Source organism: Halteromyces radiatus (assembly GCF_025201355.1).
Source record: "Halteromyces radiatus strain CBS 162.75 chromosome Unknown BX664scaffold_5, whole genome shotgun sequence".
In the NCBI taxonomy this organism is placed as follows: domain Eukaryota; kingdom Fungi; phylum Mucoromycota; class Mucoromycetes; order Mucorales; family Cunninghamellaceae; genus Halteromyces; species Halteromyces radiatus.
In genome coordinates, this window is record NW_026251691.1 from 2,114,716 (window position 1) to 2,135,285 (window position 20,570).

A 20,570-nucleotide genomic window follows, 5' to 3' on the forward strand; every position below is an offset into this window, starting at 1 on the left:
TCTCTTGTCACACACTATCGGTATCAGTAGGATTTGGTAGCTATGATACAGTAATTTATTTTAGATAATCATTTTTTTTTTTTGTGTTAAAGAAATGGAAATTTTTGGATATCTTACTAACATCTATATATTATATTACACTGGCTCAAAAAATTGATCGAATGATCGGCATTTTTTATCTTTTTTTTTTTATTTTTCTCAAAAACATTATTAATAAAGCCCGTAACTTTTTACATCATTCGAAAGCTTAATTGATGATGAATATTTTTATTTTTATTTCATATCGGTATCTTTAATAATCATGAAGATAGAGGCCAAAATCAGAAAAGCAGCCATTCGATCAATTTTTTGGGTGAGAGGCATCGGAGATGCAAAATCGAAAAGTCACTAGTTAACCCACCCCCTTTTTTTTCTTTCAACGCGTTTTTCGACCTTATTTACCTTATTCACTTTTTTTTTGCGAACGACTTACTATATTCCAAAGGTAATTAACGTAATCATTCTTAATGATGTGCTAATACTTAAGAGATCCCTTAATGAATTAGTTGGAACCAATCTCCATTGAAAAAAAAAGAACTCCATTCAAGCCCTTCTTCAACAAGGCAAAACTACTCATGAAATAGCAACAACAGTTGGTGTTTCTTTCATTGTGTCGACAACAACTGGGCATCAATGTAATTAACAAGGCAGGAAGAAAAAGAAAGATTTCAACAACATTGGGGCCGCGTGATTATTAGATCGTTCAACAGTGGAGAGGTTCACAAGCCATTGACACCTCTAAGGAAGCAATTGTGTTTGAAATTCGCGAACAAATAGCAACACTGGACGGTGGAGGACTGGAGAAGGGTGATATTCAGTGACGAAACCAAAATCAACCGGCTTGGTAGCGATGGTACAAAAAGGTAAGTCATTGAAGGATCATAATGTCAACTTTACGGTAAAGCATGGAGGTGTATAATAAAAAATAACGATGAAAACAGTACTGAGTCATCTTCAACCGACATTCCTTTCCACCCACTTGATAATAGATTGATTCACGAAGAATACAGTTCTGGTGCCTTATCAACCAATAGACCTATTCAACAGTTGCTAATGGTTTGTCATTCAGATGAAAACGTAAGTACTTTTTTTTTTTTTTTAGAAAAAAAAAATTACTATGTGTTCGTAAAATGGAAAATGCACTAACTTCTTTCATTATTATTTTTTATTGTTTTCTCTTTTCTAGTGACAAGCGGTTGTTGACGATTACAATAAAGCCATCGAAAAGAGACCAACGGACTCGTGTACGTGCTGTGATGGACTTTTCTTTCCAGATACAATGAAGGCTATGACAAAAACAACTCTGATGACCAAGAATATGGATGCTGACGACATCAACAAGGTAATAATCAGAAAAATATATAGCAGTCGTTGTAATGATCCATTCCTGAATAACAATAAATCACCTGACATATTATAAGATCAAGTACCATCATCATATCAAGTACCATCATCATGTAAGACAAGATATTCTTAACATCCCCAAACACGACAAGAGATCATTATCATCAAGAATGAGACATCTAGATTCCCCTGCCAAGATCATAGAACCCTCCATCTAAGAAGCTTCTTCCTAGAATACCTTAGCATTCCTTGGCATCCAAAAGATATAAATTAGATCATAGTTTAGTTTCTTCCCTTCCTTTTTTCTTTAACAGATCAACTCATTAAATACTTCTGTCTTAAATAAACAATCATATTATTATTATCATGTCTGCTAATCCTGCACTTCGACACTTCGATGACTTCTTCCCCTTAGGTCTTTTCCCAGCTTCTTCCTCTTCATCATCATCAGTATCATCATCATCGTCCTCTTCTTCTCTTCCTTCTGTTTGGTCCTTCCCTTCTCTTGTTGTTCCCTCTGCTCCTCCTGCTCCCTCATCCTTTGTGGATCCTGACAGTTTGATCTGTTCCAATAATGTGGACAACAGCCCTTTAGATATCCAGTACCTTGATCTGGGAAGTTCATCAGTCTCCAGTAATAACCAATCTGTTGAAAGTGACATAGATTTGGACCAAGTCAAGTTTGAATCCATGTCAGACATAGTACCACCTTCCTACCAGGGTCATAACTCCATCACAAATTATACCACTTGGGCCCTGTGATATTGGTTAATTTTTTGTTATGTAAATAAAAAAAATATTAAGTGAGATTCTTTCTAATTGTTTTATTAAAATGACTTCATTGATTATATGAAATAAAAAACTAAGGTATATTTATATATGTAATCTGGAAATAAAATAAAATAAAAATAAATTGATTATGGAAGAACAATAGGTTTTGTGTGGTAGATGTGTCAGATTTATATTTATCCAACGACTATTTATTTCATGATACGACAAGGATTAGCAGACATGATGATAATAAGAGAGTTGTTTCTTTAAGACAGAAAATGTGAGTTGATTTGTTAAAGAAAAAAAAAAAGGAAATGAATGATCAAATTTATATCTTTTTGGGTGTCAAGGAATACTAAGGTTTACTAGGAAGAAGTTTCTTGGAAGGAAGGTTCTACGATCTTGGCATGGGGGGAACTAGATATTTCATTCCTTGATGGTACTAATCTCTTGTTGTGGTTGAGGATGTTAAGGATATCTTGTCTTACATGATTAAGACTGGCTCAATGTGAAGTCGGGGAGGCTGGGCCAGGCATGATGATTGACCCACGGGTCATTGGGCTTTTTGATTTTAGCGTGGCATTGGTCGGGCTAGGCATACCTCAATCCACATATTAACCCAGTTGATCCACTAAACCCAATCCACCCATTTAACTTAAACGTGCCCAACCGACCCAGTTAGCCCGTCTGGTCAGACTCAGTCCGTTCGGTCCACTCTCTCTGTCGTATTCGGTACCTACGAAATATATAAATAAAAAGAAAAGAAGCATTCAAAAAATAAAAATAACATGATATAATGAGACATCAGAAGAGATGGAATCAATTACATTTACATGTAACAAAGTAATTCGAATAAAAATAGAAAGCTTTATTGAGTAAAAAGTATAACTTCTAAGGGTTACTAATTGATATACTAAAATTGAAGTCAATAAAAAGAAAAAGAAAGAAAATGACCCAATTGACCCAAGAGTGAGCCGACAAGCCCAGGCGGAGTAAAGCATGAAACCTTATTTTCCACCGTGCCTTCTTAGCGCGTTTTTAGAGACGTTAGGTTACTAAGGTCGCTCTCAAGACAACTTCCCTCCCCTCCTCCCGGAAATCTAAAAAGGAAGTGACGAAACAAAAATGAAAGTGGCTTTCAAAGGTCGAGGTAGTACCAGGAGACGACCAGGAGACAAAACAAAAAATGGATGGTTGTTAACCTTCCTTTGTCCAAAATAAAGAAAATCGCTTTCTTTTTCCGTGGTTGCGCATGGCAATTTTTTGACTTTTTTTTTTTTTTCTTTCTTTCTTTCTGCTTTTTTACTCTACTTCACTTATCCACTTATTCTTCATAATGAACTTCGAAAGTAACTTGACCAGCCAACGCGAATCTAACGACATTACCAACGATGAACTTTTCTTCCTTAAAGAAGCAGAGTATGAACAACGCCATCTTGTCGAATACCAACGTTTGTGCATGCTTTTCAACAAGGACTTTCACCAATGAATGGTTGCTTGCATTGGAATGTTTCCCTGGTGTTTTTCATTCTGAATGTGTCTCTGATGGACAAGGAAGGGATTATTGGATGGCTGTACACGATAGGCTCAACGACATTGATGAAAGTGCTCGTAGTTATAAGGCTAGCTACCGTGTCAACAGGGCGACTTTCAATTACATTGTGGATACACTGTCGGCACATCCTGTGTACAATACTAATGGTTTACAGACTCCAGTTTACCAGCAAGTGGCTTGTGTTCTTTGGCGTTTCTCGAATAGCCATTACGGTTACAGGATGGCTTCGGTGCAGATGGGAATCTCTCATGGATCTTATGCTATGTTTACCGACCGGTTTCTCACGGCTTTATATGAAGTTCACGGACAAAGAATCAGATGACCTCGCGGTGATGAACTCCAACAGGTACTTCAAGACTTTTTGGGTGATGGAATCAAGGTAGCGCTGCCAGGTGGTGTGATGGGTGCCATTGATGGGAAATTGGTGGTGATTCATCATCCCCATGGTGTTGAAGGAGAACGGTATCGGGATCGCAGGAATCATCTGTCAATGAATGTGGTGGCCGTATGTGATGCTAATTGCAAGTTTATGTTTGTATATGCTGGAAGTCCTGGTAAGTCTACTGATAAAAGAAAAGTGATATATTGCTGATGGTTAACCCGTAGAATAACATTTGATCTTTACATAGGTAGAACTCATGATGCCAGAGCTTTCAAAAATAGTTCACTCCACAATGCTCTTTTGAATCAAAGCAATTTATATACGCCAAATAACACATTCATCATTGGAGGTAAAAAAAAAAAAAAAAAAAAAAAAAAAAAAAGAACCATCATTCCTAAATATTATATTTATTCTTCTGTTGATCATAGACTCGGCGTATCCTCTTCAACCAAACATCATCACACCGTACCGGACCTCAACTAGAAACTCATCACCAAGTATAGCGAAGTTCAACACCATTCACTCCTCCACGCGCATGGTAATCGAACGTGCCTTTGGTTTCTTGACTGTACGATGGCGATTTATGAAGCATTACTTATATCTGACGACCGAAGAACGAATGGCAAAGGTGATCTATGCATCATGTATCCTGCACAACATATGTATAGATCGTGATGATCTTTGGATTCCTCAAACCAGTGAAGACCATCAAATGCTGGACGAAATTGATGCTCTGAATGAATTAAATGGATCTTTGACGATAGAAGATGACGATGATGATGGCAGCAGCGATGATGATGACGACAATGTCACAATGGATGGAAACATGAATAGACGAAGGCTTTTTACGATGGAGAACCGACGACGTGATGAAATCCGTGTTATGACAGACGCATTGTAAGGTACTATACTGTAGAATATAATTTTACTATATGTAATTGTGATATTAGTTGATTTTTTTGTTATATGAATAAAGACGATAATAAATAAGTGAGATTCTTTCTAATTGTTTTATTATGAAGAAAATGACTTGATTGATTATTTTATAAAATAAAAACTATGTGATATAAGCAATCTGGAAATAAAATAAAATAAAAATAGATTGATTATTGAAGAACAATGGATTTTATGTGGTAGATGTCTCAGATTTATATTCATCCAACGACTCTTTTATTTCATGATACGACAGTAATATTTTATAATATGTCTTTTATTTTATAGTTGAAGATCAGTGATTGTTGAAAAAGGTATGACAATAAATACAGAATATAAGGGAAGTTCCGTATTTCTATAAGTCGTAATAAGTAACGCAAACGTAAGAATTTTTATTAATAAAAACTTAGTTAAAGATAAGGATGGCACTTGGGACTGTTGGATGAGATGGGATGGGACACTATCTGTCCCATGGGACATGCATAAATGGGCCTACTTATTTTCACCCCCATTTCGGTGGTTGAAAAGAAGAAATGGAAAAATGGTTAGTGTTATGATCAACTAAATATTATTTGTATATGTGCACTTACCAAAAAAAAAAAAAAAAAAAAAAAAAAAAAAAAAAAAAAGATCCAGACAGCAAGGAAGACAGACAGACAGAAGACGCAAAAGACAGACAACCAGAGGCACGACAAAACCAAAAGAACGACGAGGAACACGGGGAAACAAGAATCACAAACAAGAATGAGAGTGTTCTGTTGCGTGAACCAGGCGAACGGAAAGAAGAAGATACCAATAAGGAAGCAGCCAAAAAGAAGCAAATAAATCTTTTTTTTTGGTTTTTTTGGGTTTTGAATTTTTTTTTTTTTTTTTTTTGTGTTTTTTAGAAGAAAGAAAAACAAAAGAAAGGAGAAAATAAAAAAAAATGTCTTTTATAGTGTTTTTTTTTTTTTATCTCCAATCCCATTGAAGCTATCAAATAATGATTATTCTATGCGATCAAGGCAATTCAACTCCGCGAAAAAAGGCTCAAATGCTCGTATCTTCTCTTTTCTTTTCTTTTTCTTTTTCTTTTTTTTTTTTGTTGTTTCCATTATATTCTAATTGTATAGCATATTATTATCTGCTATTGGATAATAGAAGGTTGGTGTCTTTTGGTCGTTTTGTTATTGATGATAGTGAAGCAACCCTTTTGTTTGGTAAGTTATCTCGACTTTTCTATGGACTCTGCCTGTTTTTTTTCTAATTTACTGTACACATTTAAATGCATAGAGAACGATTGAATGAGTACAGATCATCAACTGATTGAATATACTTATTGGACCAACATGATGCGTTTGTAGTACGATTTGACTCTATATAAAAGCAATACTAAGTGTGCAAAAACAGCTCTTGTTGAACTTCAAAAACGACGTGAGTACGTTAACTCAATATATATTCATCATTTATCAAAACGTTTGGTTTTCTTCTTTTTTCTTTAGAGATTGCAACTAATATTGAAATGACTACTTTCTTACCGTCCTCTTCACCAACAAATCAAGTAATCAGGGTGTGAACCAGAAATGGAACAAACTCTCAAGGATGCACCCAATATGCAAGCAAAGTGTATTATTATGGCAGGATTCTTTTTTTTTTTTTTTGGAATAAACCTTGGTAGACGTATTATTTTCAAGCTGATGGTGATTCGATGTATTTTTTTATTATAGGATACTCTTTTATACAAACAATCTGTAATCTTATCAGAGGTTATGATTGCTAGTTTGTTGTCAATATGATATAGAGGAATTCTATGGGTCAAATGATTGTTATTGAATCAAGTTGGAACGTATTGTAGAGGACAAAGCCGATGGCGTCGAAGATGATATTACCTACAGTTTACCGAAGTTGGTGAAAATGTGAGTAGCAAAAAAGATCAATGCCAAGGGTAGTTTATTCATCATTCTGCTCATTGTCTCATAGCTGTATCAAAAGTTTGCATTATAGGGATCGTATTATGATGCTTCTACTTGGATTCCGTACATCTTGTTTCTCTCCTGGTGTTGAACGAACACGTAATCAATGTATTCTGCATCAAGGCACTTCCAACAATGGTTATACTTCTTATTTGAGCTCTTGCTGGTCTTACTACATTCTCTTCTCTGCTTGCATCTACGACTATCAACAACAACGACAATCGAATACAATTTCTTGAAATGCACCCACAGGTTGGAAGAGTACTTTGTTTTATTTTATCTTTATATATGTATATTATTAAGTATATTATTTCAATAAAATGCTGTATAGCAAACTTTTTTATTATTCAATCATTCAATCTACCCATCCATATGTCTATTTATTTGTTATATCCAGTATATAGTATCAGGTAATGGCATGTTACTCGATTTGAAAAAAAAAATCAAAGTATATGTATTTTATCTATTTAGATAATGAGCTTTTTTACAATGATACTGGCATTCACCAGTGGACCATGCTGTTTAGCTGATGGACTCCCGCATGAATGTTTATGCCTGACCAGGAATTGAATAAATTCACCCAAAATGGTGAAGTCTTTTTATTTTTTTTTTTCTTTTCTTTTCTTTTTCTCTTCCATTGACTTTTTTTTTTATGGTTTTATTATATACATTAGTGTAGCCGTTAGATTACATACTTTTTTTATTCAATAAAGGTTTTATTTTATTGCAACTATTTTTATTACATATAAATGGGGTCATCTACAAGATGTATTATATTTGTATGAATCATTCTTTTTATTTTTTATTACACGCTGATACGACACATGTTGTTATTTATGTAGATATCACTATAGTAAAGAAACGGAAAATATAAAGAAAAACAAAGAGTAGAAGAAAAAAACGTTTTTAAAAAAAGGAGTATCACTATTTATTTCACAAGTAGTATGGCTTGGTGACGAAGCCATTGGTTTGTCGTAGTAACTAATCTACAGTAAAAACTTATATCGAAGTGAAGAATATTGGAATCGTATCGTATCAGCGTTTCTCTTATCTATTAAAAAAAAAAAAAAAAAAGAGAAAATAAAAAGGAATGCATTCACATATAAAAAAAAAAGGTACATTCAAAAATGGAATCAATTGCATTGAATGTAATGAAGCGATTTCAATAAAAGTAAAGTCTTTATTGAATAAAAGTTTAACTACTGAAGACTACTAAAGACCACTAAAATGATATACTAAGACTAAAGTCAATACAAAAAAAAAAAAAAAAAAAAAAAGGAAAAGAAAAAAAAAGAAAAGAAAAAGAAAAAAAGAGTCAAAGGAAAAAAAAAAAGGAAGAGTCACCTTTAAAAAAGATTTTGGATAAAAATTTCCCGAAGCCGCCAATTTAGCCGTCGACAGAAAATAAGTACGTCCATAAATGTATAGCAGAATATGAAAATTTTGTGAATAAAAGAATATCTTTTTTTTTTCGTTGTCTTCTTTTCTTTTCTTTTCATTACTACTCTCCATTTTTTTTTTTTTGCCTTATACTCTACAAGTGTAAACTACTTTAGCTTTTTGAAAACTTCTATTCTCATGTAAGTACGCAATCAGAAAGACGGAATGGCAAAGGTGATGGAGATGCTTTTTGTATTTTTATTTGGTGATCAATTGTGAACTTGATAGTTTTATGTTACCCCTTAGTTACCAGGTACTATGTCTCAATTCAACAATTCCTCTTCTGACACCTTTTTGAACTTCTTGGAAGCGGATCTAAACGATTTCGTAATGCATTCAATCTACATCGGCAATGTCGACCAGCAGTGTGCCAACAATTGCGACATCATCTTCTGCAATCTGTAATATTTGATAGTCTTTATAAAAGTCAGTGATACAAAAGATAGATGATTTTTATTAAATAAAACAATAGAAGGCTTTTTATATAAAAAATGGAGTTGGAATAAATATATTACATATAACTATTCTGATGGATCATTGGTGTAGTTCTAGATGATAAGATAAAAATAAAATAAAATAGAATAGATGGATTCTTCATATGGAGATTGATTACTTACCCGTATGAAACATGACCAGTTATGTATATCGTATTTAGAATAAAAGGCACAATTGTTGAGTAAGTATAATGATTCCATGTTGATTGGGTATGAAGAGACGACGAATACAACATTACCCCCCTCTAGTTTGAAGAAACGTTGTGAAAGAAGGTGTGTTCGTTGTGTATTTTAGATGTGTGAATTTTATTTTTCATTTTCAACAACCGCTCGCGTTCTTTTTCTAGCTGTGACGGATTTGAATTTATTCGTTTTTCTTTTGTTTATTTTTTCACTTTTTTCTTTTTTATCTATATCTTCTCTTCTTTTCCAATATATATCCAATTCTTCTTGTGCATTCATATCTTTCGCTTTAACCCATTGATCGTGTTCAGATGTGTATCCTTTCCATCGAACCTTGTATTGACGTTGTCCAGGTGTACCTTTATGATCAAGGATAGCTTCAATTTCATATTCATCGTTATCATTGTCGTGTGAAACGGATTTCAACTCTGAAGGAACATAATTACGTGAAGCTAGTGCACCTGTAGTGTCTTTTAAAACGTAAGTACCGTGTATTGTTTTTTGCATGACTTCAAATGGACCTTCGTATGCTGGAGCTGATTTATTTGTTCTTGTAGGTAATTTAGCGACTACGTAGCTACCAACAGGGAAATCAACAATACGGTGTGTTTTGTCGAATGCTTCTTTTTGTGAATTAACGACTATTTGGGTGCGCTCTTTTATGGCGGGAAACACAACACTTTGCATGTACTCAAGTCTTTTTACCAATTCTTCGTAGCTCATTGGTTTGAGTGTGGTCTTGTTGATTTGTGGATTATTGGTGAGTGTTGGTTTATTCATATGGCGTGCAAACATTAGGGAAAAGGGTGGTGTTTGAAGGCGTTTTGAAACCTTGTTATTCATTGCTAATTGTACATTAGGTACGTACCAATCCCAATCTTGTTTGGTTCCTTGAATCTCTTTGTTTATTATTAGTTTGGCTACTTGGACATATCTTTCAGCAAGACCGTTTCCTCTTGGATGATATGGTGTGGAATATCTGCGATCTATTCCCATAGCTTTATGTAGTGCTTTATCAAGTTGATTTTTGAATTCTGTGCCGTTATCCGACTGTATGATTTGTGGATAGCCTGTGGTGTCTATAAGATAGATCTGAATGATCTATCTTAAAATCAACATTTTGTGTAACAGCTGTCATTTATATGTTAGGGAGTTTTTTATTGCGTTAGCTTTTTCTCTCACTTTATTCTCATTCAATAAAGATATACTTTTGTCTGTCGTATCATGAAATAAAAAGTCGTTAGATGAATATAGATCTGAGACATCTACCACATAAAATCTATTGTTCTTCAATAATCAATCTATTTTTATTTTATTTTATTTCCAGATTACTTATATAAATATACCTTAGTTTTTATTTTATAAAATAATCAATAAAGTTATTTTCTTTATAATAAACAACATAAAAGAATCTCACTTATTTATTATCGTCTTTATTTATGTAACAAAAAATCAACCAATATCACATTTTTTTAAGTGAATTTTCTCAACAACAACAATAATCAAGTATGTCTGCTCAATCATCTGAATCTGTTTCTTCTGCTCCATTCGTAAATGATGCTTTGGAAAATCATATGGACATAGAAATGGATAGTATTACTTCTGATGTTATGATTGTCACCTCTGATGAAAGTGATAATAATCATAATATTATAAAATCCTTGAAAGAAGCTATTGTTGCCTCTGAAAGTACCCTTATAAGAGTGCTAGATGAATATAAACAATTGTTAAACAGGGTCGCTGATGCTAATGATTTAGTTCAGAATGAAAATTTATACCAACGAATCAAAGATCGTTTGGAAAATTTAAATGAACAATTACGTTCATATACAAATAAAACTGAAAAACCTATCACGGTGGTGATTCCTCGCAATTTGCTATCCTTGCAGTTCGCTGGTGATATGGATGCTATTAAGGGCAAAAATGTCTTCGAAACTATTGACAAGTTCGTTGACAGATTTGAAATGGTGTTACACCAACATCGTTTAGTGCCTGATGATTCATGGGAAGCTTGTCTTATCACTTCCTTACAACACTCAACAGAAAGGTGTGATTGGTTCCAAGAAACATTGATGAATAAACAATACAAATGGAACCACGCTAAACACTTGTTGAAGATGAAATATAGCGGTGATCAATCGCAGTCTGTATATTTGGAAAAACTTTATGATATGAAACCTTCCAAATGGGAGAATCCAATTCGTTTTGTTGAAAAATTTTATTCAACATTCAAAAGTGCTGGGGCACCAGACTCGGTTGCATTCGGAACGATGTTGCTGAAGTCATTAGCAAAACATCATGGTGATTTTGTTAAACAAATTAAAAGTACAGCAGCATCAGATAGGGCTCATGATAGATCTCCTATCATTGATGTCACCTATATCAATAACATTGCACCTCGTATGCATGTTGATTACGAAGTGGATGATCATAAGAAACATTCAAACAGAAATCATTATTATCAAGAAGATAAGGAAGTAAAAAAGAATACTTTCAAGAAAAATGATTACAAATGTCGTATCTAGACTGATATTATTGTGTAACTTTAAGATCTCAGCTTCTTGTCATTTAAGATTGGATTAGAATAGTTTTTTCTTTTTTTTTCTCTCTCATTCAATTCTTATTGAAATAAACTATATCAACAGTCTCATCGTATTTTCGATTTGTCTTTTATTATTATTTTTATATTTGTTAATCCAATCAACTATCTTAACAAAGTCAAAAAGTACCAACCATATGAAAATAAAAAAGAAAAAGGTACTCAGAAACAAATAACTGCTGAATGTCGTTATTGTGGAAAACATTGGATACAAGGTCATAAGTGCAAAGAATATTATGAAGTGTTACATGCTAAACAAATTCATAAGGCACGTATGGCTAAACTTAACCAGGAAGAGACAAAGCAAAATAAAAAGGAAGATGATGATCATATGTTAGACATTGATCTCGATGATCTAGACAAATGTAAGTTAAAATTACGAATGTCGAAAAATAATCATAATAAAAAAGAAAAACAAAAAATGAATGATGTAACTGACAATTCCATCATTGTTCCTATTACTATAGAAAGCCATCAGTTATTCGCTCTCATAGACACTGGTAGCACCTTTAGTAGTATAGATTATACTTTTATAAAAAATAAAAATATATCTATTGTTAAAACACAAGGAACAATTTTGTTAGCAACATCATCATATGTAGAAAAGAGAATAGGAAAAACAAAACCATTATCAATTATATATAATACTGATAAAAAACTAGAACATTCATTCGAAATTATAAAAATGCAACAAGATGAAAAATATCAATGTATTATAGGAATGGATTTACTTAATTCCCTCGGTATTTTTGTTGCAGGTTTAGCCACATCACATACTAGTAGAGGAATAATCACATTTGATGAAACGGAAAAATCAGATATTCCAACTCCAGATAATTCTCCAGCAGGTACTGAACAAGAACAAAAAAGTTTTTTAATAGCTATTCAAGAAAGTATAAAAACAAATCAAGCTATTGATAAAAAATCTTTCTGTACCATACCTGAATCAATCATCACATTGGATACACCTCCAGGAAAAACTTGTTATCGTAGACAATACCCTATTGCAGAAAATTTAATGCCTTTAGTGGATGAAGCTGTCGATAATTGGTATAAAGAGGGTACCATTGTAAAAGCGAGTGTTAATAATCAATGGAATAGTCCTTTAACATTAGCTCCTAAAAAAGATGCTAATGGAAATAAAACAAAGAAAAGACCATGTTTAGATCCTAGACATATTAATCAACTTTTACCTGATGATAGATATCCATTACCGCTCATCAGAGAAATTTATGAAACATTGCGTGATGCTCGTGTCTTCACTACGTTGGACTTAAAAAGCGCTTTTCATAGATTCATGATTGCACCAAAGGATCAACATAAAACAACATTTACACATCGAGGTATCCAGTATATGTTTCAAGGATGTCCTTTTGGTCTCAAACCTCTATCATCAAAATTCCAACGAGTAACATCACTGATCCTACAAGACATGGATTTTGCTACATCGTTCATTGATGATATAGTCATATTTTCAAAAACAATGGATGATCATAGTATCCATGTGAAACAAGTAATTGATAAATTAACGTCAGTTAATTTAATTCTAAATCCAAGCAAATGTCACTTTGCACAACGCACTGTTTATTTGTTAGGTTTTTGTGTATCAGAAAAAGGTTTGACTTTAGATACCAGAAAAATTACAAACGTACAAGAATGGCCTATTCCACAAACTGGAAAAGATATTGAACGATTTTTGGGTGTCATCAATTATTTTAGAGGTCATATACCAAAAGTTTCAATGTTAACTGCGCCATTAGATAAACTAAGAAAAGAAGGTAAATTGGGCACTAAATGGACTGATCTATGTGAAATAGCTTTTCGCAAACTTAAATGTATAATCAGTCGCACACCCATTATAAAAAATCCATTGACAAATGAGCCATTTTATGTAGCTACTGATGCATCTAACACTGGTATTGGTGCTGTCTTATTTCAGCTTATCGACACCAAAGTTAGATACTTAGGATTCTTTGCACGAGCTCTGTCAACATCTGAACGTAATTACTCTACTACAAAAAGAGAATTATTAGCTATAGTATTTGCATTAAACAAATACCACAAATACTTGTGGGGTAATCATTTTACCTTATTTACTGATCATCGTGCATTAGTTTACATTCATACACAAAAGATCGCTAATCCAATGATGATTAATTGGTTAGATACTATCTTACAATATAATTTTACTGTGGCACATGTACCTGGTATGAATAATGTTTTACCTGATGCATTATCCCGTCTTTTTCCCGTAGAAAAAGAGCTGGCAGGGGATGATGATGATCAAAAAGAAAGAAAAAGAAATTATAGTCAAACAAAAATGACAAACATAATGATGAATCATAAAGAACAAAAAGATCAATCATTTGATCATCAATATATTATACCGGATGAAGATAATCAGAAAAAACTCATTCGCCTATATCATCGCAAAGCAGCTATTTATACTGAATCACATCTTAGACAACCTGAACAAATGGAAAGGAAAGACGTGAAAGACATAAAAGAAAGAAAAAGCATCTTAGAAAGACAACATGCTTTCGGACATTTTGGTGCTGAAGCAATGGAAAGAGCTATCCATGCAGATGGCATGCACTGGCCAAATTTAAGAAAAGATGCAATTGAAATGGTAAAGAAGTGCCATCAATGTATGCAATACAACATAGTAAGAAAAGGTTACCATCCAATGGCTTCTGTTACATCAAAGTCACCAGGTGATCATTGGGCTATTGATTTAGCTGGACCTTATCAAGAAACACATCGTGGTAATATCTTTATTTTAGTAATGGTTGACATTTGTACAAAATTTGTCATCATAAAGGCCATACCCGATAAAACATCTGTAACTATAGCTGAAATGTTACTTGATGTATTTTGCACATTCGGATTTCCAAAGATTCTACAATCAGATAATGGTACCGAATTTGTCAATAAAATAGTAGATGCGATTACTACATCTACTAAAATTGACCATAGATTGATTTCGACTTATCATCCAAGAGCTAATGGTGCAGCTGAAAGAACAGTACAAACTGTTAAGCACACCTTAGAAAAAACAATCATGGGTCAATCAAAGGATTGGGATTATTATGTACCCACTGTCCAATATGCAATCAATGCCAAAATAGTTAGATTGCATAATTCTGCTCCTTTTGCACTAATGTTTGCAAGAAAACTTAATGAATTCAAAGATTATAGTAAAGAAAGAATAATAAATAATTCTTTACGTCATGATGATGATGTAATCTTAAGAATCAAAGACATGGCAGATATTGTCTTGCCTGCTATAATACAACGAACAAAACAAGTTCGAGAAGCATCGCAAAAGACATTTAATAAAAATCATAAAATAATCGAATACCCAATTGGATCGTTAGTTAGTTTATTAAAACCAACTAAAAGCACTCAAATGGAGCCTAAATATCAAGGACCTTTTACAGTGGTAAAAAAGAACACAGGTGGTGCATATACATTGCAACAAAGAGATGGTGAATTATTACCAAAGGCTTATCCACCTAGTGCACTTAAAAGTGTATCAGAAGATCCAATCATTGCTGAAGAAGATAGATGGGAAGTTGAATCAATCATCAATCACAGAGGCAAACCGGGTAAATATGAATATAAAGTTAGATGGAAGGGTTTCACACCTGATGATGATACATGGGAACCTGCAGACATGTTTGATGACATTAACACCATCAAAGTATACTGGAACAAAAGAAATATTGATTATAAGGAAGACTCAAGTAAATCAACAAAAAAGATAAAATCCAAATGATTTATTGATAGAATTATATACAAAACATCAAAATCAAAATACGTAGATATGAATGATACATAAGATGATACCATGCATTGAAGTATTATTTATTCTATACAAGTCATGATTATTCATGTACGACAAAATAAACTATCGTCGTTAAGACTGGCAGGGGATAATGTCGTATCATGAAATAAAAAGTCGTTAGATGAATATAGATCTGAGACATCTACCACATAAAATCTATTGTTCTTCAATAATCAATCTATTTTTATTTTATTTTATTTCCAGATTACTTATATAAATATACCTTAGTTTTTATTTTATAAAATAATCAATTAAGTTATTTTCTTCATAATAAACAACATAAAAGAATCTCACTTATTTATTATCGTCTTTATTTATGTAACAAAAAATCAACCAATATCACAACAACAAATCATCCACTCTCTCAAACAAGGTAAATCAATTCGTCAGATAGCCAAGGATGTTGGTGTAAGCGTCAGTACCATCCACAAGTACTCTGTTGGCGTTGAAAGGGGTATACCCAAGGCTGTTGGTGGTGCTGTATCCAAGCTCAGTGATAGGGAAAAGTCCTTTTGTGTTCGCCAAGTGACCAAGGATGGCAAATCAAGTGCCACGCAAGTTCGTAAGGCATTGAAGGATGAACTGGATGTTGCTGTTAGTACCTCTACTATCCGTAGAGCCCTCAGGGAACAAGGATTGGTATCTATTGTCAAGCCGAAGAAGCCTTTGCTTAGTGCTAAAAATATCAAGGCGCGTTTGGCATGGGCAAAAACCCACAAAGACTGGACGATGGATGATTGGAGACGTGTTGTTTGGTCGGATGAGACCAAAATCAATCGCTTTGGGTCAGATGGGCATCGTTATGCTTGGAAAAGGGCAGATGAGAAGCTTCAACCCAAGCATGTGAAGCAAACAATCAAGCATGGAGGTGGTAACATCAAGATTTGGGGGTGCATTTCTTATGATGGACCTGGATACATGGCCAAGATTGATACCATTTTGGACAAGGAACTCTATCAGGCTATCTTGGAGCATGAATTGGTAGATACCTTCAAGTGGTATGGCATGGATCAGAGCAAAATGATCTTCCAACAGGACAATGATCCAAAGCACACAGCCAAAGTGATCAAGGAATACTTGGAAAATCAGCCTTTTTCATTAATGGAATGGCCTGCACAGTCACCGGATTTAAATCCTATTGAAAATATTTGGGCTTTGGTTAAAAATAGGCTCTTTACCAACTATTCTTCTCCACCAAAAGGCATGAAAGATCTATGGGATCGTACAGAGGAAGTATGGAATACAATTACGGTTGATGATTGCAAAAAAGTTATAGAAACGATGCCCAAACGATGCCGTGATGTTATCAAGGCAAAGGGGTATTGGATTGATTATTAAATAAACGTTATTTGATATCATCTATTTTATTTTTTTATTTTTTTTATTTTTTTGTGTATCGCTGCATAACTGTTCGAATGACATACCGATCTTTGAGCATCAATCATTGGCTATCTGAGAATGGAAATGGATAATCCGTATATGGAAATGAAAGTCACTCTCTAGAGCTTTTAATTGGTGTAAAAACATCATAGGGTTAAATAGTAAGTTTTATTAGGATGATTGATTTTATAAAAAAAAGAAAACATTCGAACGGTTCTGATCGCCACTGTATGTCGGATACCTCTGCTCCTTTCTCCATTAATGGCACCGATTTTGTCAACAACATTATCAACAACCATTTGGAACGTGATGTCATTATGACAGAACAAAACCATCAACCCTCTTCCACTTTTCAAAGTGGTTTGGGGGCCTCAACCTATGCTTCTCCTGAAGCTAGGGCCGAGTGGGCTGTCGCTGTGCTTACGCACAAGGCAGAAGAGTCTGAAGTGCTCTACACTCAAGCACTTGCTCAATTGGATAATTCTGATGAAGCTCGTGCCCATGTTCAAAAACTTTTTGAACAAGCACAAAAGGATCAACAAGCCGTCGATGATGGTCGGGCTATGTATGAACGTAAGTTCCCACATAACCCAAAGTTCTTTTCTTTCGAACGCCGTAGAGCTGAAGAAGAAAGAACAAAGGCTCAGATGATGAATCGAAGCCTCGTTGTTCCCAAATACCTTCCTCAATTAAAGCTGGTCAACAGTTATGAGGTTGGTAAAGAAATAAATGACAAGTCGTTTACTTCGACCAAACATTTTTTCAGCACGCTGGAAAAAATTTTCATTTCTCATGGTTTACAACCTGAAAATGAATTTCGTCGTTTGTTTCCAAGATGTCTTGACGGCGCTCAAACTTTCTTTTTTGAAGGTTTATTAAAGAAAATAAATGAAAAGTCAGATGGTGAAACAGAATGGGCTTTCATAAAACGTCAATTTATTGACAAATATGATACTCCAGCTCAAAAGTTTAATGCTTGGCATAAACTTGTGTCGATCAGACAAAATTCTAAAACCATCGACGAACATAATAAGATGTTCGGTAATTTGTTAACCATGACTGAATGGGAAACAATGCCTGTCTCTCTTCTTTCCAATGTAGTTTATTTAGCTACATTAAACCCAGAAATTAGAAGACAAGCAACGGAGTGGTTGATCACCCGATCTGCCCCGAATTTTGACGTTGATATTCATCAACTGATGCAAACCGTTGCTGGTATGGACATCCAAAGAACAGAAAACCCTAGAGGTTTTGCTCAAAAGCGAAACATTCAAAATGATGTTTCGTTTGTAAAGAAAATAAAAAAGGCTAATACAGTCTCTGATGGTAAAAGAACAGGTGTTCTTTGTTACAATGGTTGCGGGCAGATATACCTTCCTGGACATGTCTGTCCTAAAAAGAAACTCAACGGCCGAGATGGCAAAAATAATTTGTTCTCTCGTGCTGCTATACGAACCAAAACGGTTGTTCAAAAACAAGAAGATGCTGATGATAAGTTGAATCTTATGTCAGAATGTAAGGCTAAGAATAAGAAACAAAATTTAATTCAAAATAATCAAAACATTAATCAATGTCTTATTCCGATTTATTTAGAACAAAAACCTATCATGGCTTTGTTAGATGGTGGTGCAACTTTTTCTGCCATCGATGAAAATTTTTGTTTAAAAAATAATTTTAAAATAATTGTTCTAAATAATAAAAATAAAAATCCAAATGATTGTATCCATTTAGCTCATTCTGATCATGTAATTCAGCGTCTAGGTTATACAGAACCTTTAGATCTTTGTTATAACGGGAAAACTTTAAAATATTCTTTTGAAGTAATGAAATTAACCGGTGATCAACAAGTTAGTATTGGAGCTGACTTAATGCCTTCACTTGGTATTGGTTATTACGGTTTAGTACAAACATGGGATCCACTTCCTCAAAAGATGGAAGAAGACCCTGATAAAGATAAAGAAATCCCAAATGAAGCACCAGCAGGTACAAAAGAAGAACAGGAAACATTCCATCATTTTATTAAAAACAGTTTAAAACAAAATCAAGCTATCCCTACAAATGCTTTTTGTACACTCCCTGAATCTGTGATATACTTACCTATGCCTAAAGGTGTATCATGTTACAGAAGACAATACCCCATCTCTCATACATTGAAAGAAATGGTACATCAAACTGTACAAAATTGGCTGGCTGATGGCATCATTGAACCTGTTCCTGCTAACATCGATAACAAATGGAATTCACCATTAACATTAGCACCTAAAAAAGATATAAACGGTAACTTAACTGGTAAGCGACCATGTTTGGATCCTCGTCATATTAATAAATATTTACCTGATGATCGTTATCCTTTACCATTAATAAGTGATATCTTCACAAAATTGAGTGGTGCCAAAGTATTTAGTACCCTTGATTTAAAAAGTGCCTTCCATAGGTTCAAAATTCATGAGGATGATCGTCATAAAACTACCTTCACATCAGTAGACGGTAAACAATATATGTTCAGAGGTTGCCCATTTGGTTTAAAACCTATATCATCAAAATTCCAAAGGGTGATGAGTATTTTATTCACTGATCTACCATTTGTCACCACATTTGTGGATGATATCGTAGTTTATAGTGATAACATGCAAAATCATCAATTACATGTTAAAACTATAATTGATAAGTTAACTGCCGTTAACCTACTACTCAATCCAGACAAATGTCATTTTGCACAAAAATCCGTATACTTACTTGGATTCTCTATTTCAGAAAATGGACGATCACTTGATGAACGCAAACTGCAAAATATTGACATGTGGCCAACACCGCAAACAGGCAAAGACCTTCAAAGATTTCTTGGTGTAGTCAACTATTTCCGAGATCATATTCCAATGATGTCAACTGTTACCGATCCATTGAATCAACTGCGTAACCAGGATAATCTAAAAAAGAAGTGGACACCTAAGCATGAGCAAGCCTTTACAACTCTGAAAAAGCTTTTGCAAAAACATATTACCTTATCACACCCCAACTTTCAAGAGCCATTCCACGTAGCGACGGATGCATCGAACGTTGGTATTGGTGCTGTCCTCTTCCAAAAAATCCAGGGTAAAACAAACTATATTGGGTTCATGGCAAGATCATTGTCCAAATCAGAGCGTAATTACTCTACAACAAAAAGGGAATTGTTAGCAATCATCTTCGCTTTCAATAAATTCCACCAATTCCTGTGGGGTAATCCATTCACACTCTACACGGACCATAAGGCTCTGATCTATATACATTCACAGGAACATATGAACCCTATGATGACAAATTGGTTAGACACATTGCTCGACTATACCTTCACAGTCATCCATCTACCTGGTACCCATAATATTTTACCTGATTATCTTTCACGCCTTTTCCCTAGCATGTCAAGGCTGGAAGGGGGTAATAACGATAACACGTTAATAAACAGATCTGTTGAAATAAATAGTGCAGATAAAATGGAACCACCAGAAGAAGAACGTCAGGAATTATTAAATAAAGCACATCTCTTTGGTCATTTTGGTGCTGAAGCAATCGTCAAAGCTATTCATAGTAACGGTATACATTGGCCTAAATTAAAAGAACAAGCAGTTGCTCTAGTTAGTAAATGCCCTTCATGCCAAAAATATAACATAG

The 20,570-nt window shown here is 34.1% G+C and overlaps 2 protein-coding genes across 2 annotated transcripts; both read left to right on the forward strand.

Moving 5' to 3' along the window:
• Positions 1 to 196: 196 nt before the first annotated feature.
• Positions 197 to 1,695, forward strand: BX664DRAFT_387161 (uncharacterized protein). The gene is made up of 4 exons (XM_051549369.1): positions 197 to 352; positions 817 to 902; positions 1,029 to 1,116; positions 1,226 to 1,695. The coding sequence occupies exons 1-4, from the start codon at positions 302 to 304 to the stop codon at positions 1,226 to 1,228; spliced, it is 228 nt and encodes a 75-aa protein (XP_051399457.1). The 5' UTR covers positions 197 to 301; the 3' UTR covers positions 1,229 to 1,695.
• An 8,906-nt stretch (positions 1,696 to 10,601) lies between these two features.
• Positions 10,602 to 11,676, forward strand: BX664DRAFT_351189 (uncharacterized protein; the record flags this gene model as incomplete). The annotated part of the gene is made up of 2 exons (XM_051547647.1): positions 10,602 to 11,570; positions 11,644 to 11,676. The coding sequence occupies 2 exons, from the start codon at positions 10,602 to 10,604 to the stop codon at positions 11,674 to 11,676; spliced, it is 1,002 nt and encodes a 333-aa protein (XP_051399458.1).
• Between the last annotated feature and the right edge of the window lie 8,894 nt (positions 11,677 to 20,570).

What these genes read in the sequence shown, in the direction of transcription:
- BX664DRAFT_387161 (XM_051549369.1), top strand. Translation starts at nt 302, where the DNA reads ATGAAGATAGAGGCCAAAATCAGAAAAGCAGCCATTCGATCAATTTTT. An exon ending in CCATTCGATCAATTTTTTGG is followed by an intron (nt 353 to 816) that starts GTGAGAGGCATC and finishes GCGAACAAATAG; the next exon opens with CAACACTGGACGGTGGAGGA. An exon ending in GGTAGCGATGGTACAAAAAG is followed by an intron (nt 903 to 1,028) that starts GTAAGTCATTGA and finishes ACTTGATAATAG; the next exon opens with ATTGATTCACGAAGAATACA.